The 21,526-nt window shown below is 35.2% G+C and overlaps 1 protein-coding gene across 1 annotated transcript in view; it reads left to right on the forward strand.

Moving 5' to 3' along the window:
* Positions 1 to 20,704, forward strand: part of LOC118739480 (cysteine-rich motor neuron 1 protein-like) — an 88,390-nt gene extending 67,686 nt beyond the window's left edge. The window contains exon 6 of the mRNA XM_036470838.1: positions 20,333 to 20,704. Within this exon, the coding sequence (XP_036326731.1) occupies positions 20,333 to 20,351 (19 nt within the window). The 3' untranslated portion in view covers positions 20,352 to 20,704. The remainder of the gene's footprint in view (positions 1 to 20,332) is intronic.
* Positions 20,705 to 21,526: the final 822 nt, after the last annotated feature.

Consider the following 21,526-nt stretch of genomic DNA (forward strand, 5'->3'; position numbering starts at 1 on the left):
CCGCCATTTGCGTGCTTGTCCACCACTCTCACTTGACTTTACGCCTGTTGTACGCTCACTGACATATCGTTGGCTAGTTTCTCAACTTATTTGTTGGACATTTGAAAAATATGTAGACATTTGAAGGTGTCACAGTGAATCATTTATCAAGCGGCTTTGGGGGGGTTAATGTGCTACTTTGTGGGTGTGTGGCTGTCTGTTTTCGGAGTGTGTAAGTTGTAGAATAATGGCTGGAATTTCTTATTCAAGTGAACTCTTCTTTCTGCAATTTTTTCAAAGATAATAATGTATTTACCTGCCGTTTGACTTTGTGTTTTTATTTGGAGGAAAAAATACTTGAGCATAAAGATTTGTGCTACTTGAATTCAGGCGCTAAAATTTTTTATAACGATTCTCGCATACTTAAGTAACCTTCAAAAATTTTAAAAGCTATGTTTTAAATTATTAAGGGATTCGAATTGCCATCTATTGAGTTGATAGTTAATACTAATATTACATTTTTCTTTTCGTCGAATCGACACTATCATATTCGAAGATATCACATACACGATTTCACCGACTCCAATCGGGACCAAAATGTATATGTGATATCTTCGACTATAGTAGCACCGACGTAGGGGTTGAGGCCTAGGAGATCTGATTTTTTTCCTGTAATTAAGGACCGCCATAATATTTCCTATAGAATTTTCAATGCTCCTTCGATTGGTGAATTTAAATTTAAATTTTTTTTTAACTGACCATGATTTTTAATAATATATTTATAAACTTGATATTGTCACAAAAAATACATTTTTATTTTAATATTTATGATTGGAATTGAAATTTCAAAGTTTTTCCAAAAAGCTTACCAAATTTTCCGAATTTCATTATTTTCTTTTTGTTACATTTGTTGTAAAAAAATGCTAAAAAAGAGGCTTCGACGGATATAAAAAATTAGCAAAAATTAACAGAAAAAGCTTTGTTTGATTTCTAATCCACAACTATAGATATATATTTTAAAAAATCAGAGCAGATTTTTTTTTTTTAATTTTAATATTTTTTTCGAAGAAGAATAATTGATCACAAAATATCTCAAATTTAAATATGTTCAAACCCACATTGCTACTTCTAAAAATAATTTTAAAATATTGTCTCTTACAAAATTTTTGTGTTAATATTTTAAGGACCATCCTACTATGTATATACATACTTATGTACATAATCACGCCATATGCAAGCAATCAACCAAAAAAGCAGAAATTATGCTCAGATCCCGCTTTCATCGAAGCAACTATAGCAATCCAAAATATTTACCGTCATATTGGAATCATTAAGCCCTCACCGTATGCTCATGAACAATAACAAAACACTCAGCAAACACGCCATTTGCATTGCGATTAATGTTAATTTCACATTTAGCCGCAAGCGATATTATTGAAGCTTACAAATAAGCAAAGCGGCGAAGAGGTGTGGAGGCGAGCTGAAAGCCGGACATGCAAATAAGCGTCCTTGAATATGGGTATATTTTGTAATAGGAAGTGTGGAGTGGCAAGTGTTTCCCCTAAAACGCGAATATTCGAAATGTAGCGCTTCATTCAATTTCACGCAGCTCAGCGACAGCTTACTGGTATTTGCATAAGCATCCACATACGCACGCATGAGCACCCACACACAGTGCCACAATTATGATATTAATATTAAAGGTAAACAAATCTAAATTAATTGCTCGCAAATGGGGGAAAGCAACTACGAAAATTATGACCGCCATTTCAGTCATTATAATTCTTTATGTATTTATGAGGCTATAATTGAGGGTTGTGCAGAAATTTTCGAGAAAAAAAAATGAAGTGCGTAATTATTTTATGAGCGATTCCAAAGCGTGTGGGCGTTGTAACAATTTGGTTGTATGCACTAGGTATTTATTTAAATTCATAAACTTACTCGCAATAACCCGGGGGAGCAAGCGCAATCATTAATTTGTATTTAGCACGAATAAGCTTTCATTGATGATTTACTTCTAATTATTTTAATAGCAAAATATTTTACAAAACTCGCAAAATTTCAACAAAGAGTATGTATAACATTGTGCAATTTTTTATATATGTAAATACTTTATAAGTAAGTGCAAATGATACTATCAATGTTCATAAAGGTTTTTAGTCCTTTTTTACGTCCAACTGCTAAACTGTGTTGGTTGCCGGACCACTGTGGGATCGAAGGCAACGGAACCACTGACCAGTTTGAGCTCGAAGGATCCCTATCCGCCTTTTTAAGAATGGAACCATTTTTTAGTCGCAGTTGGTCTTCTTCGAGTACCATAATCACTGAGTGGGTACACTCTGAATGCAGTAAGTACTTACGCGGAGGTAGTGGGGGACCATACGCGGGCCAGATTCCTCGGCTTCCCTTCTAATAGATTATTTAATTTAACAGAAATTAAGTTATGGTACTCTCTGGTTACCGAATGGGTGTTATCGGAGGTTCAGAAGTCCGTCCTTGGCTAGACAAAGAGTAGTTTACTTTAAAACTCCTAGAGTGTAGCCTAATTTAATTTCTGCTTAGTTGAATACTGTCCGATGTATTAAAAGCATAGCCGAAGAGCCCCTCCCGTCCTCTTCCAATACTTAGTTCACTCAGAAGAATTATGGTTCTCTAAGAGGACGAACTGAGACCACAAATGGTTCCTGCCACCCAACACAGTATTACAGTATTTTTTGCTACCAGAATTTGAAGCGTGTTAAGGCAGTCTTTAGCAAATTTGGGTTTCATCATCCTATTTAAAAGGGCACGGATGGCTGCTGAAAGGATAATTGAGAGGATAACTAGAAAAATGCCCTTCAAATCCCTTTCAAACTATTTTTGACGGAGTTTAAGTTAAGCTAAAACTTCGAACTGGATTACCGCGGGCCATCAGCTCATGGGAATTTGTAGTTTGGTACCGGGCCCATAGATAGCTGCACCTACTCTTTCCTCCATGCTGTAGCCATCTGTCCACCAAAATACATAGCTGGGACCAAAGGCATTGTCTTTGCAGGGGCTCCTGCCACCATATTTCATGCACAAGGCATTATCGGACAGACGATCCTGCGGCAAAGCCACTCTGTCAGCCTTGAATTCAGTCCTCATATTCTTCCCATTAAGTATCTTATTTAGACACTTTGACCTCAACGGAGTATTCAAGCACCGTATTTTCAAGAAAGACCAAAACAAATTTAGATTTGTATTGTACTGTGAAACCTTTTTCCATCCTGCTGTAAATAGTAGAATAATATCCGTTGAAGGATTTGTGCTGAGGCCAGTTTTATACTACACGAAAAGCTGCACTTGCAACAGCCGGAGCAGTACTTCCGAATTTGCCCGTAACTATCATTTGCAAGTCATCTGCGTACCCAAACATATCATCCATAACCACACTTATCAGCCTCATTACAAGTGTCCTGTCGAGTGTAAGTCGTTTTTCGAGAATCGAGTCCTATCGAAAATTACATGGCAGTGTCTACAGGTTCGACTAGACTAGTTTACTAAAAGAAAGAAACTTGGCAGAACTGGATAATTTTCGAACTTTAAAGTTGCCCAATAACGATGCGGTATTGTGCGTCGATCCAGACCACAGTAGATGGGCCACTTAGATAGAACCTTGATGTCCACGAAGATACATAGACAAAGCAATCCCTTTCAAAAACAAACAAAAATATCTTCTTCAATAAATTCTCTAACACTTTAAGCAGAGTTTCCAGCTCACAATTAAAACAAAAAAATCTTATAAAAACACGCAGAGGAAATGAAATGAAATATATTCTCTTCTCAAATATTCTTAGACCAGTTCGCAGCTCTCAAGAAAAAATACCAGTATAACTATAAGTGTATTCTCTGAGTCTTGCATAGCCCTTGCACGGTGCACAGAATGCACGAGAAAAACCGGTTTTCATATGGAACAGCAATCCGTGCACCGTGCAATGGCTCTGCAAGACTCAGAGAATACCGCTTATTTATTTCTTCATGAACATTTTCAGCAACGGTAAATAATAAAATAAAGAAAAATATTTCTTACAGTTTTTCTTGAGAGCTGAACACTAAGCTTAATATATTAAAATTTGTGTAGTGTTTCGCAGAATTGGCACCTACATATGTATTTTGTATATTTTTAGCTATTTTCAATAACGCAAATCTCTAATTCTAATAAAATAATATTTTTAGATGAAAAAGTCTCAAATTACATCACCTGTTGAAATATCGATTTTGAATGTCTGAAAGTGAAAACATATTTGCTAAATCGGACGTCACTTGCACAAATTTCCTCCAACAAATAAACAACACACACGTACACACACATGTCTTCTTAGCGAGGGCCATTACAACGATAGGTAGTTCATTTGAATATCAAATAAGAAGCAATAAGTAAATAAGTATTTGATATGTAAGCAACGAAAAAATAAGCCAAAAAATAGAAATTCAATGCCAAACCGAGGAAGGAAGAGCAAAATGCGCAATCAACAATTTAACGTGCCGAAAGAGTGTAAATAAAGTGCAAAAAATACAAAACTAAATAATACAGACAGCCGAAAGGCAGCAGCACAGAGTGTTGTGTAGGAGAGGAAAATAAGAAAATTCGTTTCACAAATCTTCACTTTTGTTATGCAAAAGCAACGCCAACGTACACAGCTGTGCTGCCTCTGTGGCTGCGTGGGCGTATGAGTAACATTTATAACGAACACCCACACACACACACACAAAGGTCCACCGGTGTGAATTACAATAAATATATAATTTGTAAATGTTTGTACGTGCTGCGTACACAAAGCACAATCACATTAGTAGAAAAGTGTGTGTGTGTGTGTGTGGGTGACTGTGTAGGTAAATAAATAAACTTCCGTGTCCACTCAAATTTTATTCGAATTTCAAGGCTCTTTTGTGTTTCGAATTTCTTTATTTCGCTGCTTCGTCTCGGGCGCGTATGTTGCTTGCTGCTGCTTTTGCATAATGTAAATTACACATTTTGTATTAAAAATGCATTAACACGAAAATTCATATAATTTAGCGCACAAAAAACATAAATAACCGAGTTGGAAAGCAAAAAGGCGGACGTAAATATAAACATTCCACTTGACTAGCGATAATATATTTATGTAACAACAGAGATGGGCGGTGGAAAATAGAGTTTTTTCGTAGGCGTATGAAAGTACTTTAAATTTATGTGGTATATAATGCCTAAAGTACTTTTTCAGTTGCACGCTTATGAAATATTTGAATTTACAAAAATAAAATATGCTAGTAGTAGTTAGCATGCTTCTCAGCTGGAAAATTCCTAAGATTACTATTTTTGTGTGGAAATATGAAGTTATGTAGGTTTTAGGTCGTCAACGGTATTTTGAGGAAATTGTAACAACCAGCCAGGTAATTTAGGCATAATTATGGCTCATTTCCGTTAACTGTTTATTGTTATTTTGGTAAATTAGTGCTTTCTTAAAGGATATTAAAAAACATGTGGTCGAAGCGTGCTTGATGTGCGACATTATTTGTGTTATTTGAGGGCGTGGAGTTTTTTAAGAAAAATATATAAACGTAATATAAGGCATAAAAAGTTGGTGCATATTTTTATTTTCTGTTGACCTACAGATTCTTTGTAAAAAGATTTTTTCTGAGAAGACCCCTAGTGAAAATTTATGGCAAATATTTTTCTAGAAGATTTTAACCCTCTAGCGACCCTAGAAATGCCATTTTATTCGAACTATCTTAAAAAAGGGCAAAAACTACCTTTTTGTGGGAGAGATAACGGGTTAAAATGTTCTACAAAATTATTCCTCCTAACATTTTACTATATATTCCGAAACAATATATTTCTCTCCGATATGCATTTTAATTCTTTTTTTCATTTATTCTAAAAACACTTAGGCAAAATATTGCAAATTTAAAATGGCCATAGCAAAGAAATTTGACCAAAGGATGTAAAACGATTTTGAGGTTTTACTATAGGGGGTCTCTAGCATTACTAGGGATGAAACGATATAGTATCGTAAGAAAGTATCGATACACGAAAAATATCGGTTCTAAAGTATCGATACCTACTATTATCGGTACTTGTGGCTATGAAGGTATTCCGTATGAGCTGGATTAAATTTGTTTGAGTAATAAATTAATCATCCTCGGCGAAGTCTAAACTCCGAATAAGAAAAGTTTATAAGTTGACAAAATTCCAGGTTTATATCTCCTATAGCAAAAATTAACGGATAGTGAGTTCTTAGAAATCTTAAATTGCTATACGAAATTTCTGGGCTGGGCTACGTTGAACATTTTAGTTTTTTCTTTGTCATCAGGAAAAAATTCTGAAAGAAAATTCGCCTTGGTATCGGATTTCGATACGAGTATTTTTTTTTTTTTGATACCAACTCAGTGATTGGTTCAAAAGTATCGATGCGAAAATTACTTTGTATCGAGCGAGCATCGAGTATGTACTTGTATTTACTAGTATCGTTTCATCCCTAAGCATTACTCAACACATATGCATACGGATTTACTCTCTCTTCCTTTCATAAAAAAAAAACTATGTACTCAGTCCGTAGTTGGAAACGTTTATTTCGCATTTATTTGTCTGCAAAGTTTTCCGCTCCCAGGAAAGGTATGTATTAAAAAGCAAAATGAAATACGAAAACAGGCAGTGAAAAACTGAATACGGCGGATAACTTGTATTTGTTTGTAACTATTTTGTTTGAGGATTTCAGCAGCTGGACGAGTTAAAATCAGGTCGTAAAGCAAGCTGGCTAGAAGGAACAGACACAAAATATTTAAGTGTGCTCTAAAAATATGCAGAGCAAAAAAGCAAACATCCGCTATAAAAACACCCCAGTTCAAATAATAAACAAAAATAATACTTACGAATCTTTTCAATTTCAACTGCAATTTTGAATGGGGCTGAAATGCTCAGCTGCTTTTCCACTTTTCAATAATATACTATATATGAACTTGAAGCTAGTGTTATATGCATACATACCTATATGGCAGTTGAGGATCACCGAATACTTCATAAATTTCTTGATAAAAACGAGCCCCAACCGCCAAAAAGACGTAAGCGACATTTTTTTTCAAAATTTTATTTTTGATGCAGAAATGTTCCCAGAGCATCTAAATACATTTCTGCATCAAAAATAAAATTTTGAAAAAAACAAATGTCGCTTGCGTCTTTTTGGCGGGGTCGAAAATTTAACGACCTTATTCATATAAAAATAAAATATGTAGATTTCTTGAAAAGCTTTCTGAGATATACATATAGTCTTCTTTGTTTTTTATGAATTTAATAAATCTATTTTACTCAGGGACCGAACATAACAGTTATTGATGAAAACTGTCATTGAAAAATTCACTATGAAGGATATGTTCTACAACTAAGTGATACATACCAATCGATTTCTTTTTTCAACGAGTCTCAAATTTGAAAGTAAATTTTTATTTGCAATTTTTATGTAAAATTCAAAAAAAAATAACAATTATATTATGAATCCAAAATAAGAATTATTTTGGATTTTTATATTATATGTCTCGGATAACAGTTATTGAAGACATTTATTTATAAAAGTCATCGATAAAAATCAGTCAGTGACTTTTACTTTTAAAAGTTATCAATATAAATCAGTCACCGACTTTTATTTTTCAAATCATTCGTATAAAAGTCATTAACATTTTTCGCAGTTAAGAAGAAGAAGACTTTAATTCATGTCTGCAAAAACTCTTAAAAAAGCTATTTGATACCAACTTTCTTAACAAGCAACTTTGGACTATTCCTCTGCAGTTGGCTTATCTCATTTTAAGTACATACATACATTTGTACGTATATGTGTACATACAAATATATGTATGTATGTACATTCATGCAAATGCATTTTTGGACTTTTTGCTTCCCTGTTTACTGGCGACATGCCTGCTGACTTGTTTATTGTGTGTTCTTCTAAGTAGCTGCTGAAAGTTGTAACCGAAAACTTTTCCTTCCCCTTTTTTGGCTGTAAACTCAATACTTTCTCATGGGCAATTAGCTGCGTTGAGTTTTCGTAGTAATTTGTCTCCGGCGAGAAATTTCACACAATGTTTTACTTAGCTGGCAATTTCATGGAAAAGTGGTAAACCCGAAATAAAATTTTACGAGAGTTGCAATAGCAGCGTAAATATTTGAGAAGTACGCATACTATTGCAAGAACAATTTTAACGTAGTGTATATTCTCAGATTTTAAAGAAGTTTTTCTTAAATCAAATAGAATCCAAAAAATTTATAAATAGGAGTTTCCGAAATATTTATATGACTAAAAGCAGCCGCTGTGGTGCAGTGGGTAACAGTGCGCGCTATCACTCCGCAGGGCCTGGGGTCATGCCCAGTTTAACCCAACATCAAATAATAAAAAACAAAAAAGGGTTTTGAAGAGAAACTTATTTAGCGGCGATTGTTTGGTTGGGAGTAAATTGGCAAATTCAACGGAAATTGCACACGGAAATGATGCACACGGAAATGATTTTAGTATAACAAAGACTTGCTAATGAAAGCTTATAGAATAAGACTTAGATAAAGACCAATACAATAATAAAAGTAAAGGTGAGTACGTTAGTAGATGCAGAAAATGACAAAGCCAAAGGTAAATTTAAAATCAAAAACAAAGATACATAATGCTAACAGCAAAAATGAAGATTGTGGGAAATTAAAACGCTTTACTTAGTATATAAATAAGAGCAAAGGTGAAGGGGAATATTTAGATGAAAAAATAATTAACCTAAAAATAAAGATAAATATTAAGAAAAATATGATAATGAGTATACCGACAAATGTAAAGATGAAGATAAAAGAAGAAATATTAATGTAACATAATGAAATTTTCGGGATTCTCGGAACTAAATCAGGATTTTCAAGACTATTTCGGGATTATCGGGTATATTTCGCAAATAATTAACCTAAATATTAAGAAAAATATGAGAATGAGTATACCGACAAAAGTAAAGATGAGGATAGAAGAAGAAAGATTAATGTAAACATAATGAAATTTTCGGGATTCTCGGGACTAAATCAGGATTTTCAAGACTATTTCGGGATTATCGGGACTATTTCGCAATTTTCGAGACTATTTCGGAATTTTAGTTAAATTTATCTCTATTTTTATCGATATTGTTCTCGATAAACTTATCGGTATTGTTATCGACATAATAATTGATATTGTTATCGATATATTTATAGATATTTTTATCGATGTAATAATGAATATTTTTATTAAATTTGTATCGATAAAAAAAAACGATATTTTTATTAATGCATTTATGAACACATATGTATATCGATATTGAGTTATCGATATAATAATAGATTTTTTATGGATATTTTTTCGATTTTGTTATCGATATTTCAAATGGCAAGACTGCAAATGAGTCTAGATGACTGCCCTACACTGCGTAGGAGTCATTTCATTTGGCATCGTATTGAGGTGGTGAGACCAAACGAGTTCCTAAAATAAAGTGTCTACGAGTTAGAGCTGGGAAACTTTGCGCAGCTTGTGAAATATACTAGATCCGTCTGGATTTTAACAGAACATGATGTGAGCTAGAGAAATGCGGAACTCTTCGAGATAGAGATTTCGATATACCGCAATTTATTTGAAGTGGATTTTAAAGCTTTTGATACTACACAGTTTGAAAATAATCACCCATATCCTGAATATTTATTTAGAGATATCTAAATAGTGAAGTGAAAAAAAATATTCAGAGATGCCTAAGTACTAAATTAAATACAATTGAAGTATTTAGAAATTGCTAAATGCTACTTAAATACCAGGGTTGGGCATTTTTGCACTACCACTGAATTGCACTATTCAGTGATAATTAAAATGCGGAATTCATTATCAACCCTGTTAATTAATAAAGTACTAAGATATTTAATAGATTTCTAAGTACTAAGCGGTTCACGAAAGTATTTCCGTATTTTATTTTAGACCTTGACAATATAACGAAAGGCTGCGTGATTTTTTGCATTTTTTTTTTGGGATTATGAGATGGGGATGGAAAATATTTCGGGAATTTTTTAATAACTTTATTTCTTTATTTCTCCAGGACTGGTTTTCGAGATCTTTCAAATTGTTACGGGATTTTTCAGGATTCGGGATTTTTAGGACTACTTCCGAATTTTCGATATTTTCGCGATTAATTTTGTTTACAGTATTTAGTGACGCCATAAATACTAAGCAGTTTGCCAGGCGGTAGTTCGTTTGGTAAAAGTAACTAAATCTTTTTATTATCAGTACTCGATATTTGGCGCTTACACTTTTTCTAAGTGCTTGGTCGTGCTTCTCCGCCAATTTGTGGTGCGCGCCTTGATGTTATTACACAAATGGTGAGACCTGTAGTTTTACGCCGCCAACTATGGGCAGATCGATTTTATGAGAAGCATTTTTATGGCAGAACGAGGGTAAAATATACGATATAGTAAGCCTTTTCTTCCGAGAGATTAAGGTTTTGAGGTCCGAAATACGCATCCTAGACCTTTTTGCCACAGAGTTTATTCAGCGAGCTCCTGGTGCTTGCAGCAATGCACAACTAAATCGGATGGATTATCGCAACAGAGTACATAGTGACAACTGGCGGACCGAAATTCTGATGTGTGTTCGCCAAATCCAAAAAGGAGTAATTCGTGCTTTGGCAGATTTAGTTCAGTAAGCGACAAAATATTCTATCTATGCCGGTGTAAGTGTACCACAAGCTAAGAAATTTATTTATAGTATTTAATATGCAATTTTTTACTTTTTTACATATCCTCCATTCTGTCTAAATGTATACCTCTTTAGCTACCTTCCCATTACTGTAAAAGAAATCCATTTCTTCATTGATCCATTTAGTTGGCCTAAACTACATTCTTTTCCACTCACAAAAAATCTAGCTCAGCACACTTTAAGCCAATTTATTATAACTTTCATCAACATATCTAACTGACCTTTATTTATTCTCCATTTGTATATTAAATTTTTCGTCGACTCAAATTCCAGCTTGCAATATTCATATACACAAACTATATTTCCTCTCAGCGCTCCTCTTCACCTAACTAGTAGGTAAGGTTTGCAGCGGCTTAAGAGTTGGCCGAAAAATCGCCTTGGCTGCAAGCCAAGAGTGTTGTGGTGTCCATTAGTGGCTTGTAACATTTAAAAAGAAAAAAATAAAATTAACAAAAAAAAACAATATAGTGTGAACAAGATATTGCACAAATTTAAGTATTAGAGGGAATAAAAAATTGCATGCAGTGATGGAAATAAAACAGTATGAGTATGATATACGAGTATGTATGAGGAAATTCATTTGAGGTATGGATGTGCTGAGTACTGCAAAGTCTCTTTCTATTTTTGTATATTTGTAAAACAATTTTTACTATACCTTTGCATCAGTTCAATTTTTTTAACAAAAGCAAGCTTTGCATGTATTCATATATAAGTACATACACACATTTGTGCATACTAGGGTAATTGGTAATTTTTTTATGAAATCCGAATCTCCATAATTATTCATTGAGTCAAAACAATTTCTTAAATAAAATTACATGTTAAGGCAGGCAGCTTGGCACAGTGTTTGAGCTTAGTGGAATAACTAATCAGCCCTAATCAATGGATGCACTAACTGTGAAAGTAAAATTACTGACAAATTTCACTATATTCCTTTGATTGTGGACGCGGTATTATTCAGGGCAACTGACTAGCTGATGAATTGACGAACATTCGCATATATCAATAATTTAACTAACAAACCTCATCGGGGCCATTGGTTCAGTACTGACATCTGCAAAACAACCAATTGTTTCTTGAAAAAGTCTGACAGGGTGGTAGCGAAATTCCTTCTCAGACATAGAAGGAGTGAGTTACGTGCCCTGATTTAACTGATTGCGAAACACAATATAGTGGGCCGCTCCACTGTGCCTTTAACCTTAAATGGCAGTCGTACAAGTTTGGGGTGGATACATTTAATATGGACGAGGTACATTCTAATTCCCTTGACAAACTGCTAAGGTTCATATACTTATGTATATAGTTTGGTAAGTTTGCAGAGGAGCAATGAATTCCCCTAAGTTTTCTACATTACATACCGCTAAAGTCTCAAAAAATAGTTAAAATCTAGCTGCGATCACCCTAATGCTCACATGTTTATACCTGCATATACATATATGAACATACATATGTAGATAAAACGTCAATAGCATTAAGTGCCGATATCCCTGTGTACCAAAAAAAAAAAAAGTGTTGCCGCCATCACCCCTGCCCGCTGGTTGAGGTGCGCAGGAAGGATTATTTGATTTCACTTTGAACTTGCTGGCTGGGCGAAAGCAATAAAAAGCAAATAAAAACACGAAAATTTTAAGCTTGGAAGCAAGCGCTGTAGAAAAGTCAAGCAGAAGGCTTAAAGCAGTCGCCTCGCAAAGGATGAAGAGGAAGACAGAGATCGACATGCCTTTAGCCAGTATTCATTTGCATGTCGACAACGTTGTTTGTCGGCACTGCATATACATATAAATATAGCTATATAGTGATGAGTGTGAGTCACAGCCATAGCATACCAGCATACACTTACAAACACACTTACGCTTACTAAGTGAAATGAATAGCTGTCTGCTATTTTTCCTCCCCAACAATTTTCTTTCTGTTTTCGTTTTAGGTGGCTATTTTTTTTTCTCCTGCTCTTCGGCGGCAATCCACGCGATGCCATCGACTTACTGAGGTCAAATAGACGCGTTTGCTTCATTGCACTAATGGCGTATGCTGACGAAAAAACAAAAACACTTTGGCCGCTGAGCCACATTTAATGGCGCAGAATGTGCAAAGGATGCGCTTATCCCTTGCCCGTCGCTGTAAGGGCAGCTGGCGAACGATTTTCAGTCGCTGACATGACCAATTTTTTTCGTCGGTTCTTTTTTCGAAGAATTCTCTTTTTAGTCAACCAATGTTGCTGTTGTTACGCTCTGGCTATTTGCCATTACTTCCGGCGTTTGTCTGCTTCATGGTTTGCTAGTTTGTTGGCACTTTGTATTTTTTCTTCTAGTTATTTTTTGTGTAGCTTTTAAACCATTTGGTATTGGTCCTTTTTTTATTCGAAACCGATTTGCTTTACATACATACTTCTATTGTATTTTTAAGCAAACTAGTAGTCCCTGCTCATTCAAATCGCAATTCTAACTCAGCCAATAAGTGGTTTTATTCTGGACATTTTGTTTTATTTTATTTTTTCATCGGTTTCCTTCGCGCACTTTCCAGCGTGTACATAAAAAGCAATGACCGTAACTAGCGCAAAGCCAAAAAGCTATGGCAGTGTATATGGCTTTTGTGGATCTGTTCATTTTATTTTGTTTTCTATTTTTTCCAAATGTCAGCTAAATGATTGTTTTGTGTATTGGGAAAAGTGAGTATTTTTTGGTCATTTAACAGCTCAATTGCAAACAGCCAAATTACCTTGAAAACTGTTATTACTCGCTGGAAAATCATTTGTGAGGTACTGTAAAAGGCTAACAAGCACATAGTTTTGCGTTCGCATAAAAACAATTTAAATTCGCAATGGTAGTCATCGAAAAATATATTAACTTTGGCCTATTAGTAAACTAAATTTAGTCTATTCTGTGTGAGAAATTTGGTGGAATTAATGCGTGGTAAAATTGTGTAATCACAATCAAATTTAAACTCGAGGTATTAAACTGTGGTTTGGGTTAAAAATATACCCAGCACACATTAGCTTAGGCAAAGTTAGATTGAAAGGGTATGTGTGGAAAGTTTCGTGCTCTCACTTTGGAGCTGTGATTGCCCTCTGTGTCGGGCGGACACACAAGCTCATACAGCTCATTGTTCCATCGTCTGCGGTACTTGCCGTCACCAATGCGTAAAGGCTCGTACATCTCCCGCAAATTTTTTTCACGAATACTCCAAGAGTTGCCTTATCGGATGTTGTTATTGTCCATGTTCTGCGCCCTATACCAGCACAGGCAAGATGAGTGACTTATAGCGAGTGCTTTTCATACGTCGAGAGATGACTTTACTCTTGACTGGCCTACTCAGTCCAAAGTAGCACTTGTTGGCAAAAGTGATTCCGCGTTAGATTTCGATGCTGATATTATCATAGATTTTTTCCAAGGCGCGAATGCGCTAAAGGTTTGTTAAATGACAGAGGATACTTCGTCTTGTCCTCGTTTACAACCAGGCCCAATCGCTTTTCTTTATTAGTCAACTTGAAAAAGGATGAGCAGACTTCGCGGTTCCTACATCAGAGTAAAGAAATCAATTTAAAGGGAGTCGCCCTGTCGGAAACCCTGTTTGGTAGCAAACGGCTCGGAGACGTTTTCCTCAATTATGATGGAGCTGGTGTTATTGCTCAATGCCATTTTAGCCAGCCATATCAGTTTATCTGGTATACCAAATTCAGACATCCCGGCTTATAGGAAACTACTTTTAGTGCTGACAAAAGCGTCCTTTAATTTGACAAATAGATAGTCGATCGTTTTCTCGCAGGTCTTTTTGCAAGATTTTTCGTATTGTGAATGCCTGATCCTTGGTGTATTTGCCTGGTCTATAGCTACCCTGCTAAGGCCCAAACAGTTCGTTGACGGTGGGCTTAAGTCTTTCACACAATACGCTCGATAAGACCTTCTAACCTATGCTTAGAAGGCTGATCCCGCAGTAGTTGGCGACTATTGGTGGGGTCACCTTTCTTGTGGATTGGACAGAGCACACTTAAATTCCAGTCGTCGGGCACATGCGTTCATCTGACTATATTTCAGGTAAGAGTTGATGCATAGAACTTATCAACTCCTCGCCGCCGCACAGTGTATGATTTGGCAGTGTCGATGGACAAAATCATAAATCTCTCGATAGAAATAAGAAAAAAATATAGAAAAATATGGGTTCGAAAGCTGACATAACGGCCTATTAGATAAAAGCTGTGCGATTATATAGGTAATCATTATATAAAACACAAAAAAAAAATTGAAAATCAACCTTCGAACAAAAATGAATACTGTGCTGGCCAGATCCAACAAAAATTAAATTGGTTTTTGGTTTTATGGACTTTTCGTATATATTTTCGAGCGATAATTTCAAATTTTTTTGTCAAAAGTTGACTTAGAAATCTTTTAGATGCTCATTTTTTCAAATTTCAATCGGTGCATCTAAATTTTCAACCTTTTTTTAAGCTTTTCCTTCCATACAAAGTATATTCGACAATTTTTTTGTATGGAAAAAATGCGTCATAGTCAGAAAAAATGATCAAAAATCAACCCAATTTTTTAGCAATTTATAACTTGCTTTTTATTTTACTAGAACTTAATGGACGATAAAACTGCAGCTCAAAAAATCGAATTAAAAAGTTGAAAATTTAGATGCAACTTTGCAATTTAAAAAATGAGTGTCTAAAATATTTTTTAGTCAACTTTTGACAACAAATTTTAATTTTTCGATTGAAAATCTACAAGAAAAGTCTATAAAACCAAAGCCAACATTTTTTGTTGGACCTAAGTAGCCAGAAAAGTATAAATTTTTTTTTCCAAAATTCATTTTTAAACGAAATTTTTGGGAGTTGTATATAATGATTATAAAATGGTGCTATTTGTCCGTTGTAGGCCATTATTACAGCTTTCGAACAAATATTTTTATCATATTCCTAATAGAGAGATTTACGATTTTGTGCTCTCAAAGAGCAGGTGTGACAGTCGAATGGCGAATAAATTGGCTGTCTGTTGTGATTGCAGCTTTTCGACGTTGGGCTTTCCTTGCATTGTTAGGCGCATATTTTTTGCTGCACAGAGGCAGCTGCATATCTTAGCTGCAACAAGATAGTGGTCCGAGTCGATATTTGGATCGCGGAGTCTACGTACGTCTAAAATAAGTACTGTAAGCGTGCCTTCCATGTATCACAACACGATCGATTTGGTTTCTCGTTTTTCGATCTGGAGACCGCTGCTTAGCTTTTTTATGCTGTAACCTAGTACTGCATCCTACCGTGTTTCGGGCGCCAGCGAATTCAAGTAGCCTCAGTCCGTTATCGTGTCATTTTTCGTTCTCGATGCACTTGAAGTAGTTTGCGTGACGTAAATACCTACAGACCTATTTGGAAAGAACAACTTGCCTTTCAAACTCTGCATCTCTGTTCTTTTTTCTCATAAAAAACCATGTCTATTACGAAATTGCCTTGAGGAATATTCGATATTTTATGACCAATTAAACTAATGTTTATACAGGCATTCGCCCTTTTAGAAAATATTTAAATTAGATGCTCATGCACGCGCATACATTTCGCCAACCAATTATATTGTCTAATTTTTTCATTACTAAAATTGCTTCGCACGCTCTCCATTTGGCATGCAATTTATGGCAACGCTTTCTAAACTATGTTTGCGTGTGTTTTAAAATCAAAAATTTGTGTTAAGGTCAATCGAGGTGTGACCCGTTGCATATTTGTAAGGGCGATTTATTTACAAGAAAAAAATTCGGTCAAATAACAACACAGCCAGCCTCAATCTAAATTCGAATCGTTCGCTGCTGCTGCTGTTGCAAATGTGTCACTTAGGGGTGCAGCAGAAAAATGGCGAAAGAACTTTAGAGAGCGGAAGCAAGAAGTGAACCGGGGAGAAGAAGAAAGGGAAGAGGGGAAAGTAAAAAGTTGGAATCGAAATCAACGCCTTCCTCCTTTAACTAGCATGATTATGTAAATAAAAATATTATTTCAATCAACAAAAAAAAACAAATGCTCTAACAAAACGAGATTTAATGGATTTTGGGTGCGGTTGAGAAAATGAAAATGTTTGCCACGAAATTGCAGCAGGCGAGTCAAAGCGGTCAAAATGCAATAAACTCACATCACATTGAGCTAATTTAGCCAAAAATGGCGGGGGGAATAGGTTTGATTATACATTTTTATGGTTATAAAAACGGATGTGCTAGCTTTCAAGCTAAATAGAAGCATTGATGCGTGTGATTGTCGAAAGTCTTTAAGCCGTTTAATGGGACTTGCAAAACTCATTAAATAACCACAAATTGCCAAAGGAGTGTGGGAATCTATTCATGTTTTTTTTTAAGAAATTTAGCAGCGCCATGTTAAAAGACATTTCATTATACAGCAAGCAGCCATTTCATTCGTAGCCATTAGTTAGTCGTCTTTATCCGGCATGCATGCGTATTTATGTACATATGTATATATACCAGCCGCATAGCCAGCCAACGCCCGCCTTTCGCTTGCCAAGTGCGCCAAGGTCACTAGTTCAAAGTCAAAAGTGGACAGAGTAACTTTTCAAATATCAATATTGTCATTTTACTACTCGTTCTAAATGGCATCCGCAGGCCGTTAGGCAGCAAAAAGGGTTAATCAGTGGCCGTATTCATCTGTGTCTGAGTGTGTGTGTATGTGTGTGTGTGTGCGTGCGTGAGTTAACTGGGTCGCTATATTCCTTAGCCGTTTTCCCCGAATCTGCTTGTTTGCATGATAAACCTCCATTTTGTTGGCTTCAAACTTAACTAGCTCTCATTTTGATGGCCAATTCAATGCGTAGTGCCTCTAAAAATGTAACTTTCTTCATTTCCTTTTTTTCTTTTGCTTTGCTGCGCCAGTAATGATGACATCAAAAAAAAAAAGGAAATTGGTTTTGCTATTTTCCATTCAGCACTGATTTTTCTCAATGCAGCCATGACAGAAAAAACGCACCCAAAAAATAGTTTCTGCTACAGGCTGGCAGTTATTTATTCATATTTATTTTACTCAATTGACCAGACATTTATTACGATACAATCTTTCATCAGCATTTATGCATTTTGATGTCTCTATTGGAAGCGTTACTCATTCCCCGCTTTATCCGTTCAAAAAAGGCATTTTTGATCCCTGAAATAAATTTTCATTTAGATTTTACTTTCTAACCTCGCCTTGATTTTCAGCTATTTTTATTTAGATGTCGTGCAGTTTATGCCGCTTTTATGACATATTGACAGCTATCAAAGAATTTATTGCCAATTAATTTGTTTGACGTATGTATGTGTTGATGTGTATATCTACACAAATATATATATGAATATTGGCTCAAAACTTAAGTCTCATATTTCGTTATTAAAATTGGGCCATAACATGCTATACTTGCGTCAAGGTTACTGATACGCCTATACTTTAAGATTATGGTTTTTTATTGATGTAAATTTTGAATGTCGCCCATTTATTTTGACATGAACCTATTTCATTAACTAACTTAACTAATTAGGTATAGAATTTTATTCGTGATAAATTTCATTAAATGCTCTTTTCACACGATATTATCGGAGCTAATAGAGACATTTATTAATTTGACTAATTAAAAAAACTGAAAACTGAAATTTTAGTGTTGAAGTAAATGAATTTATGGACTAGTTTGTAATAGATAGATCTGAGTTTGGCTGTGCGTTGTGTTTGGCATCCGTCAAATAAAACGAAGTTTCAATGAATGCTAAAATAAATTCCCTGATGTAAATCCATTATTTTAATTACCCCATGGCAAATAGCTAAAGGATCATAGCTCTTGATGCTGTGCTGGTAAACTAGATTCGTGCAATGCTCGCGTAACGAGTCATAAGAATTCAGGCAGAAGAAGGTCAATATGACACACGTTTGGAGTTAATAAGCGCTGTCCTCAGGGCGGCGTGCTTTCCCCTTTTGCATTGGTGTTTGGTAATTGATTCCCTTCTTAGCACTTTAAATGACTCTCGTATCTAGGCCCAGGGCTATGCAGATGATGTGGCCTGCCTCATTACAGGCCTTTCATCAGTGGTATTTTCGAGCAGCCTCGCAATCGATAGCATGGATGGGAAAGGACAGTTGCCGTGTGCTATGCAGGAGGTCTCTTTAAAACACCTGGTTCTGCTTTTGATGCTCCGCTCCACTTACCATCACTTTGCACCTTTATACTTCCGGAGGTCTGGACACTTTACGTGGCTCACTGTAATCGTCCCTCCCTGCCTTGAAGAAGATGAGATGGCAGAACACTTTTTGTGTACTTACTCCGCCTTTGCAAGGATTAGGTATGAGGATTGTGGCAGCGATATGTTGAAAGACAGAAAGCTTAGCTTAGACGCCCAACAATCTCCTCGATTTATGTTTAAAAGGAGTAGATCTAAAACATATTAAAAGTATCATTAAAACAGTACAATAGGCAGCATGTAGCCTGAGTGCTGTTTTCTGAATGCGTTGTTTTGTGTATTTTTTTTTCCTAAAAAAAAGAATGATTTGATGGGTAAGGTTCCCCTGCTCGGGAAGGAAAAATCTGCCTCACCACCATCCAAGAAACACAATGGACCACGAAAAGGAAAAAAACGAGTGGGCTCTTTGCAATGTCTACTACTGCTACCATGTAAAGGATTGTAAATTCAGTGTCACTCTTTTCGCAACAGCGATCCTACGTCTCCGAGAACTGTCATTCCCTTGAACTATAAGTATACCAGCTATTCACCAAACGGGAAATATTGGAAATAACGCGCGTGAGGAGGATCGATACTCACCATCTCTTGTGAAAGTATTCAAGATGTAGGTTTTCTGGCTCCATGCTGAAAGAAATATTTTTGACGGTCATTCCAGGTGGAGAAGTTTATGCATCTTTTTTTCCAGAAATTTACAGTAGTACCCAGATAGAGGGAATAACAGGTGCGGGTATTTGTTAACTCTTCATTGCTTTTCAGCGAGACAGCCTCGCCGTCATCATATATCATTAAGATGGTCACCCCCGGTAACACTGTGCTGTGGGATCGAGTAAAATTATTTTAACGACGAGCAGGCGAGAGCGGAAGCACTTATATAGTCTAAGGTCTTAGATTATACTTCTGCTGGAAAAGGCATACAACTGAGAACAACATCAGGTTACCTATACAGTCCTAACTTTCGGTGCCCTCACATGCACCGAATCGGCCTTTGTTACGTTATTTTTCAGCGTTGGTCGAATTTAGACTTCAACACATGACTGTATCCACAGTCTGAACTAGAGAGTTTCATGGGCCGTCAAGATTAAGCACTTATTATAGAAATAAAAAAGATCTTCCAAGCCGCAGTCTTCCTTCTTCTGTTACACCCAATATACTAACTAATTGTCTATCTATGATGAGGATAGTAATCTACGGTTTAGATAATCACTACCTTGATTTGTTAATATGTTGTTAAAATCTTTTTGGAAAACTGAATACCTTCTGACAAATTTGAACTAGGACCATGTGAAAAAATAACTAAAAAAATGCTTAAAAAAGGTGACCCATATAAAAATTGGGATATTAGTTTCAATAAGAAATGCTTTCTTTAGACGCTACAAAAGACGGTTTCTTACCAGTCTGACAAATATTTATATAATAATGAGAAAATATTTCTTATTTTTCAGAATGGCCACAAAGCATTGAGGATACAGCGAAGTTAGAACCGGTTCCTGTACATCCACTAACCACCATAAAACCCTAGTAAAATTCCGCTTAGAGCGTATAACTAAAATCGAAGAAGATAATGAACGAAATAAAATTAAAATATTTATTAAATAGTTTAATATAAAAAGTTAGGCATAAGAAATAAATATACATACATACATACCTACTTGAATACATGTATAAGTAGGCTTAAAAAAAACTAGAGTGTATCCAACTGAAAGTTTGTAAAAAGAATTCATATATTTAAGATAACTAAGTAAAAAAAAAGAATGTATAAGAAAAAAAAATTATTGTTTTGCAGTTTCAAATTATGTATGTGCCATGTGTATGTGTTATAAGCTTTCATGTGAAATTTTTGTTAATTAATAATTATAATTTTTAAGTTCCGAACCTCAAATTTTTTGTTAAGTCGGTAGCCTAGAAGAGGCTTTAATTAACGCGCTGATTTAGTATCACAAGGAATTCGAAATTCCTAGCCCACTCATGCGAATATAAAAAATATATATTTTTTTTTATTCAAATGCTGATGTACATAATTTTGTACCCCAAAGAAATATCAAGTGACCCAACTTTTGAAATCGATGACTTCCGGTATGAAATTTGCACCAAGTTTATTCCTAATGAATAGTATCTAGTTAATTTTAGTTTTATTAAAATTGGTTTCGATAGTTCTCTTTCAATCTTATAAAAAAAAATTTAATTAATGTTTTTGATTTTTTTTGTCGAAGTTACTAAACGATTATCTTGATAGCGACCACAAAGCTCTTAAACAAAAATACCTAAACTTTTTTTGAGCGAAAAAATATACCCCATTTAAAAAAAAAAAAGCCAAAAACACTTTTCCGTTAAAAAATATTTAATTTTTTTTTTTTACGGAAAAGCTACCGAAAAAATTTCTGTGAAAAAAAATTCTGAACACAAAAGGCTAATGTCGAAATTCAAGAACCTTCAACTCCAGTCCTAAACCGATCACGTTGAAATTTTGTGTCAGAACTACTATTCATTAAGACTAAGCTTGGTGTAAATTTCATCCCGATCGTAAGACATCGATTTCCATATACAAAAATACTGAATACACGCAATAATATTTGAAAACATAGTTATACAGTGAAAACAATAAGTATAATGTACTGTATCTGCAGTGACTCAAACAA

Source organism: Rhagoletis pomonella, unplaced genomic scaffold, assembly GCF_013731165.1.
Source record: "Rhagoletis pomonella isolate Grant_MI unplaced genomic scaffold, Rhpom_1.0 Rhpom_scaffold_00005, whole genome shotgun sequence".
In the NCBI taxonomy this organism is placed as follows: Eukaryota; Metazoa; Arthropoda; class Insecta; order Diptera; family Tephritidae; genus Rhagoletis; species Rhagoletis pomonella.